The sequence below is a fragment of the Triturus cristatus genome, chromosome 6 (assembly GCF_964204655.1).
Source record: "Triturus cristatus chromosome 6, aTriCri1.1, whole genome shotgun sequence".
Lineage (NCBI taxonomy): Eukaryota > Metazoa > Chordata > Amphibia > Caudata > Salamandridae > Triturus > Triturus cristatus.
In genome coordinates this window covers 814,809,596-814,837,362 of record NC_140589.1, presented here as the reverse complement: position 1 = coordinate 814,837,362, position 27,767 = coordinate 814,809,596, and the positions used below count along the sequence as shown (strand labels likewise).

The 27,767-nt window shown below is 45.5% G+C and overlaps 1 protein-coding gene across 5 annotated transcripts in view; it reads right to left on the bottom strand.

Moving 5' to 3' along the window:
• The window catches only part of CEP170 (centrosomal protein 170), a 428,342-nt gene that overhangs the window by 144,659 nt on the left and 255,916 nt on the right, over positions 1–27,767 (bottom strand). For all 5 annotated transcript variants that reach the window (XM_085611407.1, XM_085611409.1, XM_085611411.1 and 2 more), the window contains 2 exons: positions 20,157–20,283; positions 6,521–8,377 (listed from right to left, as the gene is read on the bottom strand). In XM_085611407.1, coding sequence (XP_085467533.1) covers positions 6,521–8,377; positions 20,157–20,283 — 1,984 coding nt within the window. The remainder of the gene's footprint in view (positions 1–6,520; positions 8,378–20,156; positions 20,284–27,767) is intronic.

The window sequence follows — 27,767 nt, the reverse complement described above, 5'->3', positions numbered from 1 at the left end:
CTGCTCTAGGAAGAAGCTGATCCTTCTCTGGCACAGATTTAATACCTGGTGAAGACTTTGCAGTCCAAAATTAAGGACGTACACAAAGTGAGTTCAAACAATCATTGCAATCACACAAGGAGAACATTTGGTTGATGTTTTTGAGACTTCCAGAGTTGACTGATTGATTCTGTCAATATAACAATAGACGAGCTACTGAAGCCCCAACAATCAGTTAAATCTTTCACCAAAAAGATCATATTATCTACAAAATTGTGTTGACAGAAACAAAGTGATTTAAGAGAACTGTAAATGCTGCAGCAAGTTGTGACAGTCTGATGCAGAGACCTTAGACTTCATTGTGCCTTTATTTTGGATACTTGTGCTTGGAGCCAAAAACATTTTTACCTGCTGTGAGAACCACCACCACTGTGTACAAAAGGCCATGTATGAGGAACAGCAACAAAAATGACATTTGTAGGAAAACCAAGCTAGGCCGGTGCTGAAGCCTTAAACAGTGGAGCCACATCCTGTGTCTTAAAAATGCACATGCAATGGGATCAAAACCAGACCACTTTGTTCCATGTTCTTCTTGGCTAAAGAAAGGAGTGCTCCACAGATCACTTGAGAAACGTGTTGCCTGCTGGGAGAGGGAAGTAGAACACCTGGCCCTGGAGAAGGAGTGAGTGATCAAGAGAAGCCCAGCGTGTTCCCACCATCAGGAGCACCCTAGAGAAAGCAGACCACTATAGACAGTAACGGGAGGAGCGACTGTGTGTGTGGTCACTGGTCTATTTGAGCAGTTTGCTGTGTAAAATACACCAAGAATGTGTTGTGAGACTGAGAAGCTGAGTGCTCTGAATCTGAGAGTCAGGAAGAGGAACCATGACACAGCGGAAGCAGCAAAACCAATTGGCCTGGAGGCTGCAACAACCAAAGACACACCATCTCAAGGAATCAGTATGAAGTTCATGACTGCAGTCCCCAAGTACCGGTATGCACATGGGAACGGAGGTGGCTATTGCTAAAAAAAAGAGTGCCACTTTGCAGGCCTGTTGGGCTGACTCTGTCCAGCAGTCCCTGTATCAAGAAAAGATCGCCATCAAGGCACCAACAGTAGTGAAACTGCTACTGCAAGAGAAGATACATGAAACACACCTGCCACACAATTAGAAGACCAACCAGCAGGTAAAAGCGGGACTTCATCTACGACCAAAATGAGGGACTAGAACGTGAAGAAGAGTCTGCCACATGGGTTTCAGACTTTATGCCAGAGTGAAAACAAAAGGATGAAAGACAATAAACACAGCAGATCATCTGATCAGTAGGATTCCTTAAATAATCTACACATGTGTCTAATTAATGCTTCGGTCTACAATGCACTGGGTAATCTGAACAGAAAGAGGATCCCGGAAGGGATGTGTAGCACCTTACTGAAAATCATAACAGAGAATATAGCCCTGTAACTAAAAGTGCTAATGAACTAAAAGATAAGCACTGGGTTGAAGAATGGATTATTGTGCCTGCTGGTTGACTATTGACTTCTGAGCTCTTCTATTCCCCACACTCTTGCCTTTAACTGCTGCCCTCGCTACCCTTAAGAGTTAGATGCAGAAATAGTTGTACTGGCCGAGATTACAAAGCCATAGTGGGACGGACCCCATAACGCCAGTAGCAAACGACAATGGTGGTGGGGCAGTACCCAAGTCTGGCCTGTGCCAAACAAGGTCTGACACTGGTAATTGGAGTTCTACAGAATGCCTGTATTTCTGCATATACAGCTTCAACTTGGTTCCCATGTGTTCGCCCAAGATACAAAGGATGGTGTAGCACACCAATCTCAGGAGCCCGAACTTTATAGTCTAGCTTTAAAGTTTCAGTAGTATGGCCTCTGAATTTTCCGCAAGGCTTCATGGACGTACCAACAAAGACAGGAAGGCTTCTACCAGACAAATCTATGCGTTGAAAGTTAAGTGGATATCCCTACCTAATGTGAGAGAAAGAGGGCTTTGTCTCTCTCTCTCCTTAGTACCAAAAAGATTGTCATGCCAATTACTGGCGAAATCTATCAGAGACAGATGTATACTGTCCTTAATTGAAGGCTCATTCCAGGATCTAGAGAGCTGCAGGCCTTAATTTTCATTCTGGATAGGTTGGCCGGACAGCAAACTCAACCCTCATCTGTAAGGTGATCCGAAACTTCCGCGTAAAACTGTTTATCAGTTTACAAAATGTACTTGCCTAATTTGAAAACTTCAGCTAACATAGTCTACGTTTTGCATATATGCAGACAGTTTTCAAATGTTATTTGGTTTTAAAAAACTATATAAAATACATTTGGTTGATGAAATGAAATAGCTCTGTAAAGGGTTAGCAACTAAATAGATCTCCATGGCCCAAATATCGCACCAAAGGTAAAAAAAAGTAGTCCTTGGAACGTTGCCTGCTCTCCATCAGAGAAAAACTGAGTTACAGCAGACCTCACGGCAATTTGCCGCTTGCTGATCTTTATGGGGCTGATGCGTGGAGAAAAATGCTCATGTGTTTTTTGAAAGCACAACTACCTAGTTCAGATGTATGAGTTAAGGCTAAGGAGTAACAGGCTTACCTGTGTAACCTTTTCAGATATCAATCAATGAGATCTTTATTTTAGGCAAAAGTGATAACAAGTGCAAAAGGAATATGAATAATGTGCCAGAGATAAAAATTCAACAGTAATAATTACAGACATCGAACAGAACACTCCAGTTATCACTGAAATGTATATAGTTGAAGTTTAAAAATATAGTTCCTCCTCGGCCCTCATAACAAATAAAACTGAAGTTAAATGGTCCAATGCACACTCAGGATCTTTTCCTTTGAGGAAAGCCAAGGATTCCAGCTTTAAAAAGACCAAGTATTTTTTAACACACAGGTGGTGCTTTCAATGTTCAATTCACACTTATCACAAAACCACTACAATATGAAGTATAAATGTAGTGTCTTCTTAAAGTATTCTTGAATCCTCACCAATGGTAAGAATGACTTTATCCGCATAAGAATCCCAGAGGGATACCTGTGTGAGCGAAAACATATTTTAGGTAAGAACCTTTCACACCTCTGGAGCATGTTATCCATCATCATCATCCAAGATATCTTGTTAAAGATGAAGTAGGAGTGTCTTCCCTTTTAGTAATGAGCCACAGTAGTATGCGTTTGACTGTGATATTCACTTTTTATTTGAAGGCAAGTAATTTGATGTGTAATATAAGATTTGAGAACAGCCAACAGGTGTTTCACCCCCTCTGGCTGATATGCCTGGGGCTTTCTCAAGGCTTTGAGACAACGGAAGTAACTCTCTTCAGTCAAGTTGTGGTTGCAATCCTGTATACATCTCTATATGCGGGTAAAGTTCCTCTCTAACATAATTGGCGGAAAATCACATACAAACCGATAAGACTATGACTCAATACTAAAAGGAAAAACACTCCTAACTTACGTACAATTGGGGTATAAAGGGTCTAAACCCCATTGGATTGTACACCCGTCAAATATTGGGTATTCTAATTGACATGAAGAGGATGCTGGACCCTGAGTACTTGTGCTAATCCAAAATATCTTGTACCTACTGTTTCTTTCATGGACTTATGACACAAATTTATCCTCTGAAGATACACATCATGGTACACACAAATGTGGAGGATGCAGGTTCATAGGGGCGAACCCTTATGGTGTCAGCACTTAAAAGACATGGCTTCTGAATAACCGGTGTCAGAAAATTCTATCCACTTAATTTCAGATGCAGAAAAGCTGATGGTGTTGGTTTAAAATAGATTAGAATCCTTTAATATACCAATATACATTGTACGCTTTTGAAAGCAGACCATGTAGAGGCAACCTTTTCCTGATACGGCTGTGTGTTTAATGAGCACCTTTTTAAAGGTGAAACTCTATGCAGCAAACTAATATTTTGTATCAGTGCACATCTTCAGCTATGGAAGCCTCAATTCAGAAAACTTGAGAACAGCAGTTTAGCTAAAATAAACCCTGGGTCAGAAATAATGATAGAAAATGGCTCATAACTAAAATTCCCAGCCAACCTCAACCTCACATTTTTTTGGGGGTTGCTGAATAGCAATGTATCAACGAGATGTTCCTTAAATGAGAAAAGGACACGCTCTTTGTTAGAAATTGGGTTTCTGGTTCGCAGAGGTATGCACCCGTCCAAGCAGGAACCACAATCCTAGTCAGTGCAAGGCAATAACACATTCTACAACCTGTGCTCAACCTTCGGTAGCTTGGCTCAGAGCAGTCAGGCTTAACTTAAGATGCAACGGGTAGAGAATTTGTTCACAAAACACACAGTAAAAACACCACAAATGACTCCACACCAACTTAGAAAAAAAGAATATTTCACAAATAAAACAAGACCAAAACGACAAAAATTCAATATGCAGAAGTCAAGATATTAATTTTTAAAGATTCAATGTAATAATGGCGCTTATAAGCAATTAGCGTTCAAATAGTTAATTGGATACGCTGGACCTGGACAAAGTCAAGAGTTCAGGCCACCCCTGATGAAGCGCAGGCCGGCTACAGGACCCACGCAGGGCCTGCTGAGCAAAAGTGCCTTAATCTTTGTTGCAGCACGAGATGCATCAATGATCCCAAAGCATTTGGGGTGTTGCTCCGGATTTCTCAAGGCAACTGCAGCGATGACAGTTCCATTAAGCAAAGCGCTGCTTCCGAGTGCAACGGTTTAGAAGTTGATGCACCGAGATAATCTATGCTGGAGGGGCGATGCGTCGATCTTCTCCACGCAATGGGGGGAGTTAGGTTGGTTCCAAAGCTGTTGTTCCAGAGGTGATGCGGCGGTTCAGATTGGATGATCCGTTCTGGTCCCTGCAACAGCAGTGATGTGTCGATCCAGATCTTGCAGCAGGTTATGTGTTGGTCCTGATCGGTGCAACTGTGTCAATTAGCAGGGTCTAGCAGATACAGAACTTTTACACTCACTTCAAAGGGCCCTGGGCTGGTTTGGCACTACTTGAATGGGCAGGACTTACAGCAAGCAAAGTCCAGGTGCTGTTGGAAGATGGAAGTGAAGTCTTTGATATCCTTGAGACTTCAGCAACAGCCCTTGGAGTAACTTAGGTTCTAGGATGTACAGATGCAGGTCCAGTCCTTCCTCATGCTCAGGCAAGAAGCAGCAGGCCAGCACAGCAAAGCAGTTCAGCAAAGTGGCAGCCTCTTCTGACAGCACAGCAGTCCTTCTTCCTGATAGAATGTCCTAAGTTCCAGAAGTGCTCTGAATTGGTGATATCAGAGGTCCAGTATTTTTACCCAGTTATGCCTTTCAAGTAGCGAGACTTCAAAGAGATGCTTTGCAGTGCACAAGACTCTGCCTTGCATGCCCTGGCTCCAGACTCACTCCAGGAGGTATGCAATACTTTTTGAGGGGACAGTACACAGCCCTTTCAGGTGTAACGTGTCACCTCTTCCCTCCAATCCTGCTCATAATGACCCATCAACATGCAGATGGCTACGCAGTCACACTTACCTTTCATTTGTCTGTGGCTGTCTAGAGGGAATGCAGGAAGCCAGCTGTCACCTACCCTAGTCATGTATTCCAGAGACAGGCAGAAGGCACCAAATGGTTTAAGTAAGATAATGCCAACTTTCTAAAAGTGGCATTTTCAGAACTGCAATTTAAAGACCAACTTCACCATGAGTTATGTTTTTAAATTGTGAGTCCAGAGACACCAAATTTGGGGGTCCCATCTCTTCTCAATTGGAAACTATAAAATGTAATAAGGTAATCCTAGTGTTATACTATGGAAGGGATATGCTTTGCAGTAGTGAAAAACAAATGTAAGAGTATTTCACTACCAGGACATGTACATTTTAAATACACTGCACCCGGTTTGGGCCTGGCACTTGCCAGGTCGACATGCCAGTTTAAAACGGCACATACAGGCTCTGCAGTGGCAGGCCTGAGACCTGTTTAAAGGGCTTCTTCAGTGGGTGGCACAATCAGTGTTGCAGGCCCATTAGTAGCATGTGATTTACAGGCCCTGGGCACATTTAGCACACTTTACTGGGGACTTAGAAGTAAATCAAATATGCCAATTGTGGATAAACAAATGTTACAATGTTTCACGTAAAGAGCAGATGCACTTTAGCACTGGTTAGCAGAGTGCCCAGATTCCTACAGCCAGCAAAAACGAAATCAGCAAATAAAGTCAGAAGGTGAAAAGTCACGGGAGACCACACTAAGGATGCCAATACCAACACTCTTAAATCAAGAATGCAGCATAATACAGTTTCCTGGAGATGGAAAATGAAATTGGTAAGACAGCACTTCTTTCACTGGTTACAAATGATGCTGCTTAGAATACAGGAAAAGAAAATCAAGAGACTGCTTACATAAAGGCAATGCAAAGACAGTTATCCATAGTTTCACACTATTATAAGTTGGCTTTCAAAAATGGATTCTCATGTTGTGCAAAAACAAATTGCAGAAATCGTTTGAAAGGAAACTTAAGTACTGAAGAACACTGACCTGGAGGAGAGCTGTGAGTGGAGATTACATTTTTTGTTTTTGAGTCAGACAGGCGAGAAATGCTGTTTGCTCTGGCTCTTGGAGTATACTTCATATCAGCTGGTGGTGCTGTTCGAAGACCACTTCTAAGAAGAGATTCTTGTATTCGAGCAGCTGTAGAGCTTCTTGTTATTATTGCTTCGGAATCACTACGTGCTGATATAGATCCAAGTCGAGTTCTGCGTGGCTGTGCAAGTAAATCAAGTCTTGAGATCACTTTCTTTCCTAAGGGGGGTTTTGATGTTGAGCTGGTGGTGGATACTTCAGAAGCCACAGATCCTTTGTCAACATCAGTAGGTTCAGTATCTGAGGTTTCACCAAGGCGTGCTCTTCGCAAGAGTGAAGTCCTGGTAGGTCGAGGCCTTGGAAGGGTGACCGACTTACTGGCGGTCCCTGATACAGCATGACCTGCTTTTACCCTGGCAGATTTGCCATTATCTAATTGAGAATGTGTTACTTGATCAGTTGACGAAAATGGCGCCCTTCCATGTGGTCTGCCAGAATAGGTTTCCTGATCAGATGATAAAATATCAGAAATTGCAGAATGCGGTACACTTGATGTTTGGTCGTCGTCTGTTAAATCCAATGAAGGTTGCCGTATTCTTGCACTTGTAGTCAATGTCTTGCGGGTCTCGGTTCTTGTGCTACCATCAGAGCCTCGACTTTTGACTTTTTTTTCCACTCTGTCTCTGGTACTTGATGCTGAAGACTTTGCTACATCTTTGGATTGGGAACCTGTAGTGGATCTTTCTTTGTAGAGGCTCGTGAAACTCTTCCTTTTTTGGCAAGATTTCCGGTCACCATCACCAGTTACTAAACTGATTGTGCTGGCTGTGTCCACATCAGATTCAGGAGAGATTGAATTATCTTGGGTATAGCTGGGAGTTTCCGGCCCATCATCCCCTCTGTTCTCCTCCCTCAATTTGGCTTCAAGGAATGCCATCACTGCTTCAGTATCCTTTAAAAGGAGTGTTGTGTCCATACTAGAATCTGCTTCGAGTGAATCCCTTCTCTCTCGCACTCGATTGGTGGATGTAGAAGTGAATGATGGAGAGGATGATCCAGTCTTTTTGTCAATATGAGGAATGAGTTCTATAGGTACATTAGTGCTTGGTTTATCTATGGTAAAACTACCTTGTCTTACTAAGGGCTTTGATGGTTCTTTCTTCTCTGTTTCAACTATTTTTGGAAATTGAGCAGCATGTGTGTCTTCACCTTTTTTCTTTTTTTCATCTTTTAATTCTGCTTTCTTTTTAGAATGCCCTATAGTGGTTTCTTGAGGTTTCTGTGAAAAACTTGGTCCGGACTTAGGAGTTTGTTCTCTAATTTTGTTCGTTGGATTTGTAGCCTGCTTGGCAGAAGACAATTTTGAGGGTGTCCACTGTGATTTTTCTTTATGTTCTTGCTGCTGTATATTAGATAAAGCTTGCTTTACTGTTGAACTTTCCTTAACAATGTCCCCTTTTTCATTTCCACTAGCATAACTGCTATTTGAGTGAGAAAACTGAGTGCAGGCAACGCCAACTTTAAAAGTATGGCCTGGTGTATGCCTGCTTGTTTTTGCAGCATCTTTTGAGTCCTGCTGAATATGCCTTTCTCTTTTGGGTCCAGATGTTGGCGTTTCTTTTTCCTGTAATTCAGTATCCTGCTTTTCTCCAATTTCTGATCTAGTTTTAAGCTTTGAAATTTTCTCGGCAGCTGTCCTTTCCTCTGTTGGAAGTTGTGGAAGAGTTCTCCTCTTTCTTTCACTTTGACTAGCCACAGACGCAGTTGATCCACTACTTTTAACTGAAATACCAGATTCACTGATATCTGCATCTGAAAAAAAGGATAGATAATTTGAGACCTTAAAAGGTGATATGAATACTAGGCTATTCTAAATCACAATGGAAATTGGGGAAAGCTCTTCATAACTGCACAACAGGAGAAATTTCTGACTTTCCATTTTCATAAAGGGACCAAGAGAGAGGTATCTTTGGTTCTATATGGCAATTCTAGCAATTGAGATTTCATCAAGACTGCAATAATAAAAACCTTGACTTCTAACAATCTTTTTTTTCTTTTTTAATAACAAGAAAAACACTTTTGACAGGTGAAAACAATACAAATAAATTACCTCCTCAAATTGGGAAATTGACGCTAATGATATTGAAGGAATGTGTACTTTGATGTAACATAAAAGGGACCTGAAACAAAGTTTGAAATACGCATTTGCTAAAAGTTGTTTTAATAGAAATATTTGATTGAGTTAAAAAACATACAAATAAATAGCAGCTCACATAAAATACCTTTAAAAATATTGGTTCATCATTGTCCCCTAGGATCACAGATGCACAGACCAAAGTTAGCAATCAAAACTAGCTGCAACCGAGGGTTGAATAGTAAATTAGCCTACTTTTTATCATGATGCTAAGTCAAAGTAAAAGCAGTAGTAGAACTACAATTGGGAAAAATACAAACAAAAAATATTTACAAAAAGGGGAAAATAGGGGCAGTATCCTTGGCAAAAACAGATAAGACAGCCAGAACAAAACATTTTTTTAAGTTCAAAGGTCCTTAGTCACTTTCTGATGCTTAAAGTTGGCTGCTCTCACAACAAGAGTTAAAGCAAGAAAGTATGAAAGCTGCTGGAATGAGTCTGCAGCCCTGCCCTTCAGAACAATAAGGAAAAATAAAGCAGAGGACTACACATTGTATGAAGAGAAAAGAAAATTAAAACCACATGTTCCTCTTTTTTCCCAAACGAACAAGTTACTTACCTTCAGTAACGCTTTTTCTGGTGGATACAGTATCTGCCTGTGGATTCCTCACCTTGTGAATATCCCCTGCGCCAGCAACATTCGTAAACTTTAGTAGCAGTCCACGCCGATGAGGTCGAAGACGACGTCACAGAGACACGGCTCCGCACGCGACTCAGCTGACGTCACCGGCTCCATAAGAAGACCTCGTCGGCGTGATGACGTCAGTTCCGCCCCTTTTTTCCGTGCCTTCGAGGCACACAGACGGACTGACAGCAATATATATACACAGTATACACAGTACACAATATGCAGATCAACACACACACAGTGTGGAGAATAAGCAGAAAGGCAAAAGAAATAACACAATGCCCTTGAGAGATATAAATACATTTTGAAACACCAACAACAGAACTATAGGTATAGAAGGATGGACAACGGGGAGGCGGGTGGGTCAGTGAGGAGTCCACAGGCAGATACTGTATGCACCAGAAAAAGCGTTACCGAAGGTAAGTAACTTGTTCTTCTGATGGATACATCTGCCAGTGGATTCCTCACCTTGCAAATAGATTCCACAGCAGTCCCCACTCCCGGAGGAGGGTGTCCACCCTTCTACACCAAAAAGTCCTGAAGGACGGAATGAGCAAAGTGTCCGTCCCTCCTCACCTCAGTGTCTAAGCAATAATGTTTTGCAAAAGTGTTAAGGGAGGCCCAAGTTGCCGCCCTACAAATGTCCTCCACAGGAACACCCCTAGACAAAGCAGAAGTGGAAGACTTAGCTCTAGTGGAATGAGCTCTCAAACCCTCTGGAGGTTCCTTACCAGCCAGGGAGTAACAGATCTTAATGCACAAGACAATCCACCTGGAAAGGGTGCGCTTGTGCACCGCTCGACCTTTCCTGCAGCCAACAAAGCCCACGAAGAGCTGGTCATCAACTCTGAAGTCCTTTGTCCTGTCCAGGTAGAAGCTCACTGCCCTCTTAGGGTCCAAGCGGTGAAGTCTCTCCTCCTCCTTGGAAGGGTGAGGGGGAGGATAGAAGGAAGGAAGGGTAATGGATTGCCCCAGATGGAAGGGAGTTACCACCTTAGGCAAAAACGCAGCCCTGGTCCTGAGTACCATTCTTTCAGCATAAATGGTCAAGAATGGGGGTTTTGAACTTAGAGCTTGAAGCTCACTTACCCTCCTTGCCGAGGTGATTGCAATGAGGAAAACCGTCTTAAAGGACAACAGTCTCAAGGGACACTTGTGTAAGGGTTCGAAGGGAGAACCCATAAGATAAGTTAATACAAGGTTTAAGTCCCATTGAGGCACAATAAAGGGAGTAGGAGGAAACCTGTTTGTGAGACCCTTGAGAAAACGAAGAATAAGAGGTGATTTAAATAACGACGGCTGATCCGGCAAACAAAGGAAAGCCGACAAAGCCGATAAATAACCCCTAACAGTAGCCACAGCAAAGCCTTGCTGAGCAAGAGAAAGGGCAAACTGAAGGATGTTAGATAGACGAGCCTTCAAAGGGTCAATGGACTTCTCTCCGCACCAAAGTACAAATTTAGACCACCTATAGGAATATATGGATTTGGTGGAATGACATCTGGCAGACAAAATTACATCTACCACATCCGGTGGGAGAGAAAAATAACTCAGGTTGCCCCCTTCAATTTCCAGGCATGAAGGTGTAAGCTCTGGAGGTGGGGGTGAAGAACCTGCCCCTCCGACTGCGAGAGGAGGTCTGCCCTCAGAGGGAGACGGAGCGGAGGGCACGAGGAGAGGTGGAGAAGATCTGTGTACCACACCGTTCTTGGCCAATCCGGGGCGATCAATATAACTTGGGCCCGGTCTTGGCGAATCTTCCTCAGAACCCGAGGAATCAAGGGTATGGGAGGAAACGCGTAAAGGAGTCGTGAGTCCCAACTCAACTGAAACGCGTCCCCCAACGCTCCCTGCATCCGGATACTGGAGACTGCAGAATGACGGGCAGTCAGCATTCTCGTGAGTGGCGAACAGGTCCACCCGAGGAGTTCCCCACATCCGAAAAACGTGACGAACTACCTCTGGATGAAGCCGCCACTCATGGTCGGCGGAGAACTGCCGACTGAGACTGTCCGCACGTACGTTCAGAACCCCGGCCAGATGATTTGCCATCAGACAAATCTGATGGTCCTGAGCCCAGGACCATAGACGCAGGGCCTCTCTGCAGAGACAAAGAGACCCCACTCCTCCCTGTTTGTTTATATACCACATCGCGGTAGTGTTGTCCGTCAGGACTTGAACAGACTGACCGCGAAGGGAAGGGAGGAAGGCCTTGAGCGCCAAACGTATCGCCCCTAACTCCAGAAGGTTGATGTGAAGCAACCTTTCCTCTGGAGACCAAAGACCCTTGATCTCTAGATCCCCCAGATGAGCACCCCACCCTAAGGTGGATGCATCCGTTATCACCGTGGCCACCGATGGAGGTAGATGGAAGGGCTTTCCTTGGGACAGATTGCCCTCCACGCTCCACCAAGACAGATCCGCTGCAGCTTCTCTGGAGATCCTCACAGACTCCTTGAGATCTCCTTTGTGCTGATACCACTGCTTGCGGAGGCACCACTGGAGCGCCCTCATGTGCCAGTGTGCATGGTTGACCAACAGGATGTAGGAAGCAAACAGACCGAGCAGGCGAAGGACCTTCAGGACTGGAACGACCGCTCCACTGAAAAATAAAGGAATCATTTCCTGTATGTCGAGAATCCTTTGAGGAGGAGGGAATGCTCGACACACAGTAGTGTCCAGTACCGCACCTATGAACAGGTTGCGCTGAGAGGGCACCAGGTGAGATTTGGGCACGTTTATCGAGAAACCCAATTTGAACAACAGCTGAGTTGTATCCTGCAGATGATGAAGCACCTTCTCCGGCGACTCCGCTTTGATCAGCCAGTCGTCCAGATAGGGGAAAACGGCAATCCCCGACCTCCTGAGATGGGCTGCCACCACTGCCATCACCTTCGTGAAGACTCGGGGTGCAGTAGTAAGACCAAGCGGAAGGACCGCAAACTGATAATGTTGTGATCCTACCGTAAACCGGAGATACTTCCTGTGCGACTTCAGGATGGGGATGTGGAAATACGCATCCTGCAAGTAGATGGACACCATCCAGTCCTCCTGATTCAGCGCTTGAAGAACCTGCGCAAGGGTGAGCATCTTGAACTTCTCTTGCTTCAGATAAAAATTCAAGATCCTGAGGTCCAATATCGGACGCAATCTGCCGTCCTTTTTCAGAATCAGGAAATACCGGGAGTAGCATCCCTGACCCCTCTCCTGCTCTGGAACCACCTCTATCGCACCCTTCTGAAACAACTTCAGGACTTCCTCCTGCAGGAGAAGACGGTGGTCCTCCGAGCAAGCCCCTTGACAAGCAGGGTAATTTGGAGGAAATTCCCGAAAAGGAAGGGCGTACACATTTTCTACAAGATCCAGAACCCAGAGATCTGTAGTTACAGTTTCCCAGTCCTGTAGAAAATGGGTAAGCCGGCCCCCCACAGGACCAGCATGATCCAGAATGTCGGATCTAGGGCTGTTTTGCGGTGGTGGGAGGGGCTGAAGAGGAAGAGGAAGAGGAAGAGGAGGAGAGTTGACGGCCATGTGAGCGACCCCTGATTCTTCCTCTGTAACCCTTGGACAAAGAGCCTTGCTGTTGTTGTTGCTGCTGTTGCTGGGTCTGTCTGCAAGAGCGAAAAGTCGCCCTTCCGAAGCCTCTATACTTCTTGAAAGAACCCCTTGGCTGGGATTGAAGACCCAACGACCTTGCCGTAGCCTTGCTCTCCTTGAAGCTTCGAGAGCGGCATCCGCCTTCTTGCCGAACAACCCAGACCCATCAAATGGTAGGTCCAACAAAGCCGACTGCACATCTTGGGAGAATTCAGAGGACTTTAGCCATGCACCCCTCCTGGTGGCAACAGAAGACCCCATAACTCTGGCAACTGAGTCTGCTGTGTCCAGTCCACTTTGAATTACTTGTCGTGCAGCCACCTGAGCATCAGTCAAAACTTCATTGAAGCCGGCCCTATCCTCCTCCGACAACTTTGGTGCCAATTTTTTCGCTGAGTCCATAAGCGCATGGATATAGCGCCCCAACAGACAAGTCGCGTTTGTTGACTTTAGGGCCATGCTGGCCGAAGAAAAGACCTTTTTGGCCGACTGGTCCATCTTTTTGGCCTTTCTGTCCCCTGGAACATGAGGGAAGGCACCCTTGGATCTTCCTGAACAAGCAGCCTGAACCACCAGGCTCTCAGGCGATGGGTGCGATGTTAAAAACTCAGGATCCCCTGGAGCCGCCCTATACCTCCTTGCGACTGTCCTAGAGACCGCGGGAGCTGAAAAAGGTTTACGCCATACCTCTAATACGGGGTCGATAATGGCCTCATTAAAGGGCAACAAAGGCTCCGAGACTGCAGTAGGCGAATGCAGCACCTCAGTAACAATATTAGACCTGAACTCCGTGGTTGGTAACTGGAGGTCTAACAACTCAGCAGCCTTCCTGATGACCGCATGATACGGCGCTGCATCCTTTGAGGGCTCATCTGATGGTGGAGTGATTTCCCACTCAGGAGACAAATCCAGCCCACGTGCCTCCGTTAGCTCCTCAAACACTTGATCAGAGTCAACCAACTCTCCCTCTTCAGCTTCAGCTTCCTGCAAAAGATACCTCCTTTCATCCACCACTCTCTGCGCCTCCCTTCTGGATCGAATCCGCACCAGCGGCGTCGGTGGCACCGTGTTCGAATCCGACGGTGCCGGCCGCGGCGTCGAACGTGAATCCGCTGGAGCAGCCGGCGTTGAACGAGGTCGAGCCGGCGCCGGTGAAGAGGGACGAGGCGTCAACGTCCTCGGCGCCGGTAGATGCCAAGACGGCGCCGCTTGAAAGAACGGCATGAATGGAGCTTGAGGATAGACCTGCGGCACTCCCAAGTTAAAAGCCATCGGACCAATCGGACCCGCAGGTGCACCAGTGGTATACATGGCCCTCGAAAACACCCCATACATCGCATTAAGATAATGCGAGGGGTCCTGACCCGGTCCAGGGAATGCAGGGTACTGGTCAGGCATCACCGGACTCGGGCCTGCCGGCGCCGACGGTGGAATTAGCGGCGTCACAGGCTCACCCGGGACTGGAAGATCCTCAACCGGAGACGGAGCCGGAGATGAATCCGGAGCCGGAGATGGAGCCGGCGTCGGGGATTTCACCGGAACCGGAGATGAAGCCGGAGCCAGCGAAGCCACTGGAGAAGAAGGAACTGGAGGTGAGGTCGGAACTGGAGAAGGAGACACGGATTCCCTCCGACGCCGAGCCGGCGACTTCGGAGCTGAACTCTTATCGGAGTGATGACGAGAAGAATGCCTCCTCTTCTTCTTATGCTTCTTGTCTCTCGAAGCATGCCCCGAAGTCGATTTAGACGCCGACCTCGACCTCGATCTGGACTTCCTCCTGCCTCTCTTCTCTTTCTTCATCCTGGCGATGAAAAGCTTTGCCTCCCTTTCTTTTAGAGCTTTGGAGCTCATCTTGCGGCAGCAAGAACAACCATCCACATCGTGGTCGGATAAGGGACACCAAACACAGCCTTCATGTGGGTCTGTAATCGACATGTGCTTGCCAAATTCCCGACAGGGGTTAAAACCCGACTTCCTTGTCGACATCTTCTCGAAGAGAAACAGAAGAAAACCAGAAGAATACACAAAGTATCAGAAAAGCTACTATCAACTATTCCCGAAATCCGTTGCCGTCGACGGCGCGGAAAAAAGGGAACTTACGTCATCACGCCGACGAGGTCTTCTCATGGAGCCGGTGACGTCAGCGGAGTCGCGTGCGGAGCCGTGTCTCTGTGACGTCGTCTTCGACCTCATCGGCGTGAACTGCTACAAAAGTTTCCGAATGTTGCTGGCGCAGGGGATATTCACAAGGTGAGGAATCCACTGGCAGATGTATCCATCAGAAAGCAAGCCTTTTTAGTGGTTTTTGAGACAGAAGTGTAATTTATATATGGATTCGTCAACTTTTTCGATTTTCCAACCAAAGTATTCGATCACAGTGATTTTCAAATAACTTATTTTGATTTATTCATCTACATCCAGAAAAGCTACTACACATAATTGTTTACCAGCCTACTGTCAGCCACTAGGTACTAGCATAACTACTTGGTTCAAATTAAACATTGTATTACTAGCCACAAGCACAATTGCTCCATGACTAGTCCAAACCACAGCTATATCTGTCCTTTGATTTATAACTTTTCACTCTAGCATATCATACTCCTGAAGAGGCAACATCTTAAACTTTGAGGTAAGCACAAGAGCATGGCCGCTTGCAACACAGCACAGGACTATGCGCCAAAAGCTACACTGAGTGGAACAAAGGTTCACAAGGATTGCACTACCCTTATATTAGACCTGTTTACTTCTCAGATACAAGCATAATTCTACAAAGCCACCACATCTCTTGGAACAAAGCTAGCTCGTTTCAGACTGGCCCATAGCATAGTTTGTTCTTCTTGCTGTTCGAGATGACCTGAGATTAAAGAGGATATTGGCAAAACTGGAATTCCACCAATTAGACGAATTTCCATACTGAAGAAAGTCAGCCTGATGAAAGACAGAAGCAATTCCATTATGGAGATAAGTCAGAATAACGACAATACTTTACCATGAAAAATAGAGTGTTTCCAAAGAAGAGGAATATGTCTATTTGAAAAAAAGAGTGGGAAGCACTAGTGGCAGACAGGGAAGCGGGTAAAGGAAATAGAGGTGGGAAGAGGAGAGTTTAGGTGTGGGGCCTGGGAGGGGGGGGAGCACTCCCCCTTGAAAACAGTGGGTTTAACCTGGAGGGTGGGGGAGGGAGGGGTCCTCCTTAAAAGAGATAAAGAGAAAACCAAACATGAAAAAACGACTGTTCTTGAAGAAACATTTTTCTCCAAGTTGGTTTCATCAACCTGGCAAAAAACATTCTGAAAGAAAAATCTGTCCTTACATTTTTCAGAACCATTTTCTTTTTGTTCGTGTTTCGTGTAAAACACAAACATCCGGTTACACCAATGCCATAATCCTGTCTGCTCTATTGGCCACATTCAATACAGTCCACCACTGTATCCTACTCCATCTTACTACGGCAGGTATGGAAAGTACTACCTTCAAATGGTTTGAATCCTATTTAACTGACTGATGTGAATTTGTCAGGTTACCTCCTTTTACAGCAGAAAAACTACTAATACAATAGAGTTTGCAGATCACTGAGAATAAAGCAGCATGCTTGTTACCTGGAGCCTCTAGAATGTCCATTGCCTGTCCCATTGTTTCTCAACTTCCTGGTTTCCAATAAAAAGAGCAGGAAAAATGTAAGATGTTAAGCAATGTCTATGGATTCATTCATAACTGGGCCTAGCTTTTATACGCTATAGATTGAAAGGTACTTTTCATCTCTATGATTCAGTACGGCAAACGTGCTAATGGTCCCTAGATTTTACAAAGTAAAAGGAAGACATGTTTCAATCTGCTCAGCTAAACTTTGGAATTCCATGTCTAAGCGCCTTGAGCAGCTGCGCTATACAAATCCCCCCGATTCATTAATTGAACAAAAGTTGTGTCCTAATCATCCTCATCCAGATCGAGTGCATGCTAAAGATTTGTCTTTTTGATAAACCCTTTAACATTTTCTGAATTTAGCACAAAATCACATTGTTGCTAATGCACTCTTCATGTATACATAACGAAACAAAGATGAACTGTGGGACTTGAGTGAGCCACTGTGAAAGGATGGACAATAGGGAAGCATGTAAAGAGATCACTGTTGTGTTCACTCATTGTAATGCTGTGGTGTCCTTGCTTTAGGCAAGTGAACTGTTACAGTGCACCCAGCCAATGCACACCTGGCAGCTACTAGAGGGAAAAATGCCCAAAATTAAAGGAACGTTGCAGGGCATGAAACTCAACAGTATAAAAGATTAAAGATGAATGGCGGTCTACTTTCATCAAGGCCTTCCCTAGATATAACCGTAATTTCCACCAAGCGAAACTTACAGTAACTTCCACAGCAATGCTGGGCCAAAGTGCTTACTCTGCTTATTCCAAGGAACTACTGCTGCACTGCATACAGTGCAAGAATTCAGGGCAAAAATAAATAGCCTTAAAAGCAGAATAGGTTAGTGCGAACAGGTGTCTAAGATGCGGCTCCCCAAACCAGGTATCTGCAATGCAGGTCACTCCTATGGAGAAAGAATAGCAACAATGTTTTCCATAATAAATACCAGTAGACAAGAAACCGGAGAAAGCAAACTGAACCTGAAAAATGCCATCAATTTTATTTTAATTCTGAGCAATAGTGTTGAACAATAAACGCTTATTAGACCCAATTTCCTCAGTTGCATTTTCATGTAATTCACATCCAGGGAAAAGTGTTTCAGGATAAAGAATATTAACCCCTTCGATGCTGCGCAGATTCCGCCGCTGTGCTGGCGGAATCTTGCGCGGGCGTGGTCATGACGGAATGGTTCCGTCATGAGCACAGCTCAACCGTGGGTCATGACGGAACCATTCCGTCATGAGCACCGAAGGGGTTAAACAGAACAGGTGTAGAACGTTCACTATTCTACAAAGTTTTAGTGCAAATGAAGGGTGTTTAGGAGGAATTCAGCCCTAAATGCTATTCTCTAGACCGAACTGTAAAGGGGAGAGATTTTGAAAGTCATTACACCGTGGGTGTCAGGAAATTCCACAGGGTAGACACTGCCAATACCCATTTCTGTAAGGTGTTTGAGGAACAAGTAGTCCACGTTGTGAAAAAGTTGTTTCAAGAAGAAGCAAAAAGTTAAGCACTAGAAGCAGACTATAAAGCAATACATTCCATAACCCCCAAACCAAGCAAGTACTTGGTAAAATGAGTCAACAACCATTTCCGCTGACTCAAGATTAAGAATGTTAGGGCAAATTAAACAAAGCATAAAAATAAAGTAAACTATCGCCAGTTTTATTTGCACAAGCCGTGGAGCTCCTGGCTAGTCTCTCAAGGAATTCCTACACACTCAAGTCATAACATCTGGAGGGTGAAGGATACTGCTGTCCATGTCTGCACACAATATTTCCAGCTGACCAAGGATCCAGTGCTAACCCCAAATCCAATCATAAAGGAGATCATTGCCTTTGGCAAGCACTCTGGTTTGCAGATAAATTGGTTTATATCTGTAATACTTTTATTTACGACACATCACATCCAGTCCTGGAATTTTACATCAAGTGTCATTTTTTAACCAGCTAGGGATGCTCGTGATTAGACTTCTGTGGGCTGGGGGCAGCCCAGAAGGACACTGGACAAAATGCAACTACCCTCCAAAGAGGGAAGCTTCACAGCTCCAAACTTTGAAGTATGCTATTTGGATTTTGCGCAACACTAGTATCACCCATCAAGGACCAAGATGGGTTTAGCACCCCTAGTATCACATAACACAGCTTTCATGGTGCACCCTCCCCCTGCCCCCCCAACAGACCTAATAAACAAATTCACACAGTGAAGAGCACAATTTAGGCATGTGTGAGGCTGGCATCAGTATGTGCAGTGGAAACCTTCTACTCCCCTAAATTCTGTGATGAACAACCCCCAGTTGAAGATAACCTAGGAAACACATTGACCAACACTTGCAATCATTGGGGCATCCATTCCTCAACAGCAGGTTTAAGACCATTACAGAATACCTGGATGGCACACCCGGGTCAGTGTGAGATCTATAATTCGAAGACAGCAGAGCCGGAAAGGTGGGACTTGTTTTCCTGGATAATTGCTAGATAGCCCAATCATAATAGATTAGTAACTAGTGCATAATATGACAACTAACAGTGTGGGTATCTGGGTATCCCAGACCAACTCAAGATGTGCATATGATTTGGTCAGAGACACAATGTATGTAATGTTGTCAACAAACAAAAGGCAGCTTCAATAACGGGAGGTTTTGCTTCATTCATTGTACATATCATCATAGTGTGTACTGCACACTAGCTACCATTATGCAGTTCAGTCTAGCAGCAGATTTCAACTGTAGGAAATGCGGTGCACCAGACATATTTTTCACATGGCTTGGATCTCTGCATTTAATATCTTCTGGCAGCAGATCTTGGAGGCGGTGGCCATGATGAAAGAACCTAGCCCACAACTCACCGCTTTGTAGCACTTCTTCGATAAGTCCAAAAGATACCCAAATCGTTTAGGAAATTAGCCACTTGGAATGTTGGTGGGCAACCACAACATTCGCATTGTGATGAGGTAAGGGCGGATCCCCAAGGACTGATGAACGGCTTAAAGATATGTCTGTAGGTTGTGACTATTCCAAAGTCTATACCATCCTTTTGCCCAGTAGCTCTCGCCCTAAAGATGTATGGGAACCCCTGCATTTATACCCGTCTGAACGGGCAGACACATATTCATTTGGTTCTCTGTGCAGTTATTGCTGGGGTCATTAGCGGTTGGGAGGGAACCTGAGCTGACTGAAGAGTGTAGGTGACACTCGCTCCTGCACACTGGTCTTCTGGAAGCTGTACCTTGCAGTTAAGGACCTTAAGTAGTGAGCAACAGCAACAAAGAGAAAAGGGCAGATAAGTCTAATTCTCCTGAAATGTGTGACCTGGTTTCCCAGAAGAGCACTTGGAGTTTGGGAGCATCTGAGTGCATCATCTTGCAAGGTAGCTGACCCTGCACCTATTTTTCAAAACATGTGGTGTGCTACGTAAAAGGTGAAAGCGGATAAAATCAATACAAACAGAGCATCCCTTTTAAGGGCTTCTATGGGCTAAAATGATGACTTTGATGACCCCAAAACATTAGCGAATGATTACAAGTTAACTACCATTTTCTAGGGAAGTCGGCATACGGAACTCCATTCTGTCATCATCCTCTTCATGACTGGTATGGTTAGCAGCCAAACTGGCCCATTGCGACACCCAACGTTTACTGCCAGAAGTTGCTGAACTTTCCTACAAGAAACAGAAACAGGTGTTTTCAGGTAAAAAGTAAACTTGACAACATACAAACGTAAAATAGTGCTTTGTTACACCATTGTCAATGATCTTAATACACCTGGTTTTGAAAACCCAAATTATGCTTAAACCACTGTCCAAAGCACTTTTGACTGAAATTGTTTCAACTGGATCTAACTTTTTGGTTTTTTCTTTTGTTATAGGGACCTACCAAAGGATGTTGCTTACACAGAATGTTTTTTTCCATACCAAAGCATCCTGATAATGTTTCCTGAACTTAGTCACTCCTTGATGTAACGTACTGGTAAAATTGCATAACTCCAAGATTACAAAGAAACAGCCTTCACAAAAGCTAATATATCTGACTTTTTAGGTCGAGCCTAGTGGCAGCGCGCAAGCGCTGCTCGCTCTGCAAGGCATGCAGTAGTCAAGTATGCTGTGGAAGCCTCGCCTTCTCGCCACCCATATTTTTGATTGGCTGGTCTCATTGTCCTTGGTAAATGCTGGCTTCCGATTGATAATGAGGCTTGCTAGTCCCTCCTTGTTACCACCCTGTCGCCATTTGTTACCTCCCATGAGGACTGGATCTTTTACTTGTGGCGTTACACAGTCTCCTTCATAAGTCGGTAAGCACTATTTTTATTTTTTTTATTTGCAGCGCGGTCCGCTTTCACTTTAGCGGCTGCGCTTGTTTATTTAATTAATTTGCCGCGTGGGCCGAAAGGGAGCATTTCTACTCACTAATCTAACAAGCATTTGCAATGCAACAGGGCTCACATACGCGAGTTTGAGATATTGACATTGCAACTAACAATGCCTTTTATGTTTGTTTTTGTTTTAAAAACTTAAATAAAAGGCTTTGTCATTTACAATGCCAATAGCTTAAACTCACGCAAATGCGAGACCTATTGCATTGCAAATGTTTGTTATTATATACATGTGGTATGGCATAACAGTACACAGTGTCTTTTAAGAGGGTATTTACACTAGTTGGACTCTCACCAGAGAGAGCAACAAATTGATTGGTGTGGTGCTGAAACTTCTTCGGATTGCTGCCAGATAACAGGGGAAGCAAGCGGGCAGAGTAAGGGGCAGTTGAGAATGCTCATACAGCACATAATATGGTTCCTTTATCAGCTTAAGACCTTTAAGCAGGCCTCACCATGTGCAGGGACCCATTCTTTTGCCACACAATGCAAGACGCGCTTTTGTGTAGGGAGATGCACAAAATCACTAATGGCATGTAGTCATTCCCTCAAACACCTACGAAAAAAGATACACTCATCTTTGTTAAAATGTAACAGTCATTTGGCCCTCCTGAGACCTTTCTGTGCACTGCAGTTACTCTGGTTCGGAGCACCCCACATACTTCTGCTCACTGGCCCCTGCAGATGCTGAACAGATGTTCTATGATTATAGAAGACCGTTAACTGCAGCAGCTGTTGCACCAGGCACTAGTTTAGGGTGCTTCATAAAACTCCTAGCTCCTTGTGAGGATGCTTTGGCCCATGGAAGAACGACTTCATCTCTTGGGTTTTATTAACGTGAGCTCCAGATCAATAATGCTCAAAACTGGGTGCTATTGATGGTGAGGTCACATTAAAGAGCCTGGCACAAGAGCAGAAGACGTTATGCAGTTCCGGTACCCTGCTCCCTTCGAGCAAGCCTGGGTCGGAACAGGAGACTCTCTCGCCCCAGGGGGGTGCGACAGTCCTGTAGCCAACACAATTGCGTCACCATGATGCAGTCATGTCAGTTGCAGGACCAGAAAGCTTCCTGGCTTCACTGTGAGCACAGAGGGGCTACAAACAGCTCCATTCTCTGACCTGGCAGGGAACTATGCCAAAAGGAAAGTATTGCTGGAAAACTGAGAAACTGCGTTCCAGAGATACCTCTCATAAGAACCAGCCAGTCACAGTGGGATGCACTTACCTGGCAGTTCCACTAGACAACAGGAATTTTCTAACTGGGGGAGCAGCCCTTGGGTACGGGCCTGTACTTCACACATGCCCCGACATTTTCAAACTTTCTGACCATGGGAAATGGATGGGGATGTTTACAACTAATCTTTCTAACTCAAATAGACACATAAAACCTTCCTTACTTCCACTGAGTGTAAAGAACGTTTAGCTGGAGTATATGGATTGCTTGAGAAAAAAGGACTGGAACAACAAGTTACTTACCTTCGGTAACGCTTTTTCTGGTGGATACAGTATCTGCCTGTGGATTCCTCACCTTGTGAATATCCCCTGCGCCAGCAACATTCGGAATTTTTTCGTAGCTCTCCACGCCGACGAGGACGACGTCACAGAAGCCCATCCTCCGCACGCGGCTCTGCTGACGTCACTGGAGCCATAAGAGGACCTCGTCGGCGTGATGACGTCAGTTCCGCCCTTTTTTCCATGCCTTCAAGGCACACGGACGCACCGACAACAATATATATACAGTATACACAGTACATAATATTCAAACCAACACACACAGTGTGAAGTCAATGCAGGAAAGCAAAAGAAATAACACACTTCCTTTGACAGTAACAGATAAATTTGTCACATTATCACTACTGTAGGTATAGAAGGGTGGACAACGGGGAGGTGGGTGGGTCAGTGAGGAATCTACAGGCAGATACTGTATCCACCAGAAAAAGCGTTACCGAAGGTAAGTAACTTGTTCTTCTGATGGATTCATCTGCCAGTGGATTCCTCACCTTGTGAATAGATTCCCACAGCAGTCCCCACTCCCGGAGGAGGGTGTCCACCCTTCTATACCAAAAAGTCCTGAAGGACAGAGCTTGCAAAGTGTCCGTCCCTCCTCACCTCGGTATCTAAGCAGTAATGCTTCGTGAAAGTGTGGAGGGAGGCCCAAGTTGCCGCTCTACAAATGTCCTCCACAGGAACACCTCTAGATAAGGCAGATGTAGAAGACTTTGCCCTGGTAGAATGAGCTCTTCTACCCTCTGGGGGTTCCTTACCGGCCAAAGAGTAACAGATCTTGATGCACAAGATAATCCAACTGGAAAGGGTGCGCTTGTGCACCGCTCTGCCTTTCCTGCAGCCAATGAAGCCCACGAGGAGCTGGTCATCCACTCGAAAGTCTTTAGTTTTATCGAGGTAAAAACTCACCACCCTTTTAGGGTCCAAGCGGTGAAGCCGCGCCTCCTCCTTGGAAGGGTGAGGGGGAGGATAGAAAGTAGGAAGGGTAATGGACTGCCCCAGATGGAAAGGAGTTACCACCTTAGGCAGAAAAGCATCCCTGGTCCTGAGTACCATTCTTTCAGCATGAATGGTCAAGAATGGGGGTCTCGAACTCAGAGCTTGAAGCTCACTTATACTCCTTGCTGAGGTAATGGCAATGAGAAAAACAGTTTTAAAAGACAATAGCCTTAAGGGACACTTGTGCAAGGGTTCAAAGGGAGAACCCATCAAGTAAGTTAAGACAAGATTTAAGTCCCATTGAGGCACAATAAATGGAGTGGGCGGAAATTTGTTGGTAAGGCCCTTAATGAATCGTAACACAGTAGGTGAGTTAAACAAGGACGGCTGATCCGGCAAGCAAAGGAATGCAGACAAAGTCGATAAATAACCCTTCACAGTAGCTACAGCAAAGCCTTGCTGAGATAGTGAGAGAGCAAACTGAAGGATGTTGGATAAACGAGCCCTCAAAGGGTCAATAGACTTCTCCCCACACCAATGGACAAATTTGGACCACCTATAGGAATAGATAGACTTGGTGAAATGACGCCTGGCAGACAAAATCACGTCCATTACATCAGGCGGAAGAGAGAAATAATTCAGGTTGCCTCGTTCAATCTCCAGGCATGAAGGTGTAAGCTCTGGAGGTGGGGGTGTAGAACCTGCTCCTACGACTGCGAGAGGAGGTCTGCCCTGAGAGGGAGACGGAGCGGAGGGCTCGAATAGAGGTGGAGAAGATCTGTATACTACACCCTTCTTGGCCAATCCGGGGCGATCAATATGACTTGGGCCCGGTCTTGGCGAATCTTTCTCAGAACCCGAGGAATCAAGGGTATGGGAGGAAACTCGTAAAGGAGATGTGAGTCCCATCTCAACTGAAACGCGTCTCCCAAAGCTCCCTGCATCGGATACTGGATACTGCAGAATGCCAGGCAGTGTGCATTCTCGTGAGTGGCAAACAGGTCCACCCGAGGAGTTCCCCAAGTCCGAAAGACGTGATGAAACACCTCCGGATGGAGCCTCCACTCGTGGTCGGCAGAAAACTGCCGACTGAGACTATCTGCACGCACATTCAGAACTCCGGCCAGATGATTTGCCATCACATAAATCTGATGATCCTGAACCCAGGACCAAAGACGCAGAGCTTCTCTGCAGAGACGGTACGACCCCACTCCTCCTTGCTTGTTGACATACCACATCGCAGTAGTGTTGTCCGTCAGGACTTGAACCGACTGACTGCGAAGGGAAGGGAGGAAGGCCTTGAGTGCCAAACGTATCGTCCGCAACTCCAAAAGGTTGATGTGAAGCAACCTTTTTTCTGGAGACCAAAGACCCTTGATCTCCAGATCCCCCAGATGCGCACCCCACCCTAAAGTGGATGCGTCCGTTATCACTGTGGCCACCATTGGAGTAAGATGAAAGGGCTTTCCTTGAGACAGATTGCCCTCCACGCTCCACCAAGACAGATCCGCTGCAACTTCTCCGGAGATCCTCACAGACTCCCCGAGATCTCCGTTGTGCTGATACCACTGCCTACGGAGGCACCACTGGAGCGCCCTCATGTGCCAGTGTGCATGGTTGACCAACAGAATGCAGAAAGCAAACAGACCGAGCAGACGAAGGACCTTCAGGACTGGAACGACCGCTCCATTGTAAAACAAGGGAATCATTTCCTGTATGTCGAGAATCCTTTGTGGAGGTGGGAATGCTCGACACACAGTAGTGTCCAGTACCACCCCTATGAACAGGTTGCGCTGAGAGGGCACCAGGTGAGATTTGGGCATGTTTATCAAGAAACCAAATTTGTACAACAGCTGAGTTGTAACCTGCAGATGATGAAGCACCTTCTCTGGCGACTCCGCTTTGATCAGCCAGTCGTCCAGATAGGGGAAACTGGAATCCCCGACCTTCTGAGATGGGCTGCCACAACTGCCATCACCTTGGTGAAAACTCGAGGTGCAGTACTAAGACCAAACGGGAGAACCGCAAACTGATAATGTTGCTACCCTACCGTAAAACGGAGATACTTCCTGTGCGACTCCAGGATCGGAATATAAAAATACGCATCCTGCAAGTCGATCGACACCATTCAGTCCTCATGTTGCAGCGCTTGAAGAACCTGCGCAAGGGTGAGCATCTTCAACTTCTTCTGCTTCAGAAAAAGGTTCAAGATCCTGAGATCCAGGATTGGACGTAGCCTGCCATCCTTCTTGGGTATCCGGAAATACCGAGAGTAGCATCCCTGACCCCTTTCCTGCTCTGGAACCACCTCTATTGCACCTTTTTTCAGTAATGTTAGGACTTCCTCCTGCAGGAGAAGAAGGTGGTCATTCGAGCAAGCACCTTGGCAAGGAGGGTAATTTGGAGGTATTTCCCGAAAGGGAAGAGCATACCCATTTTCCACAAGATTTAGAACCCAAAGGTCTGTAGTGACTGATTCCCAATCTTGCAGAAAATGGGTAAGCCGACCCCCCACAGGACCAACATGATCCAGAATGGTGGATCTAGGGCTGCTTTGCAGTGGTAGGAGGGAGGGAGGTAGAGGAGGAGGAGGAGGAGGAGGAGGAGAGCTGACGACCTCATGGACGACCTCTGTTCCTGCCCCTGTAGGTCTTATACAAGGTATTTTGCTGCTGCTGCGGCTGCCTGGAGGTCCGAAAGGACGACCTCCCAAAACCTCTGTACCTTCTGAAAGAGGACCCTCTAGGCTGCACCTACAGGCCCAGAGACTTAGCTGTGGCTTTGTTGTCCTTGAACCTTTCCAAGGCTGCATCTCCTTTCTTTCCAAACAGTCCAGAACCATCAAAGGGTAGATCTAGAAGTGTTGCCTGTACATCTGGAGAGAACTCCGACGACTTAAGCCAAGCACTTCTTGTGGCAACCGAAGAGCCCATGATCCTGGCAACAGAGTCCGCAGTGTCCAAACCACTCTGAATAACCTGTCGTGCAGCTACTTGAGTGTCCGACAAGACCTCATTAAAATTCTGCCTGTCTTCCTCGGACAATTTTGGAGCCAGCTGTTTTGCAGAATCCATCAGGGCGTGGATGTAACGGCCCAAAAGGCAGGTGGCATTTGTGAACTTCAAGGCCATACTTGCAGAGGAGAACACCTTCTTGGCTGATTGGTCAAGCTTCATAGACTCTCTATCACTAGGAACTTGAGGAAAAGCTCCAGAAGACTTCTTCGAACAGGCAGCTTGAACCACCAGACTCTCAGGAGAAGGATGGGATGTTAGGAAGTCCGGATCTCCTGTAGCCGCCCTGTACCTCCTAGCAACAAATTTAGACACTGCTGGAGTCGAAAAGGGCTTTCGCCAAACCTCCATAACTGGCTCAGTGATGGCATCATTAAAAGGAAGCAAAGGTTCTACCACAGTAGAGGGGGAATGAAGAACCTCCGTCAAGATGTTAATGAAGAGCGGTCCCATTCCATGCATCACTTTGTGGGTGATACAAAGCAGCTTGAATGTGGATCTTCTGGCAACCGATAACCAATGCAGGGCTTTCAAGGCAGGGGAGATGTGGTCTTGAGTAGTCTGGCAGCCGAGTTCTGAATCCATTGTAGGATTGAACAGGGTCACAGAAGTATTTGAAAAGCAAACCCACCCAACTACTACTGTCAAGGACAGGAACAGGAAAATGTCACAGAATACTACTGCCAGATGTATGGAAACTAGCACAAATGTATTACACATACATTAAGGATATTGACACCTACTGCAAAAAGCCTATCTTTACTCTCACCCATTTGCGATAAAATGTTCATGTTTTAATTAATCTAAGAGTTTGCCCTCTCTGTCACAAGGCATACACTTTTTGATCAGGTGGTGTGCCCACATCAAGCGATCTAGCACAGATGTCCAAGGTCCTTAGTCATTGAACACATCCTGTTGCTGCTATTTAAAAAGAGCACTGTTAACAGCAATCTTTTTGGAAATGAAAAAACGGAACTAGGAAAAGCTGTTGAACGTGTTAAAACAAAATAGCTAAGACATCTGCAGAAATGAACTAAGTGACAGTAAGGCGGCATTTGAAAGCAAAGTAGAAACATCCCACTCGGCAATTTTCAATAAACAGTGAAAGCTGGTGGAAATTGTTGAGGTTTTGTTATCAAACAGAAGCATGGATGTAAACCCACATTAAACACTTGTCTCAAATCCAATGCTCATTTACAATTAACACGTCTCAATTCCAATGCTCAATCAGTGAACAATTATGAAGAGACAGTTTCAAAGTACGTTCCGACTAACCTACAGAGCCCAATTCAGCTAAAGAACAACTTACTTACCT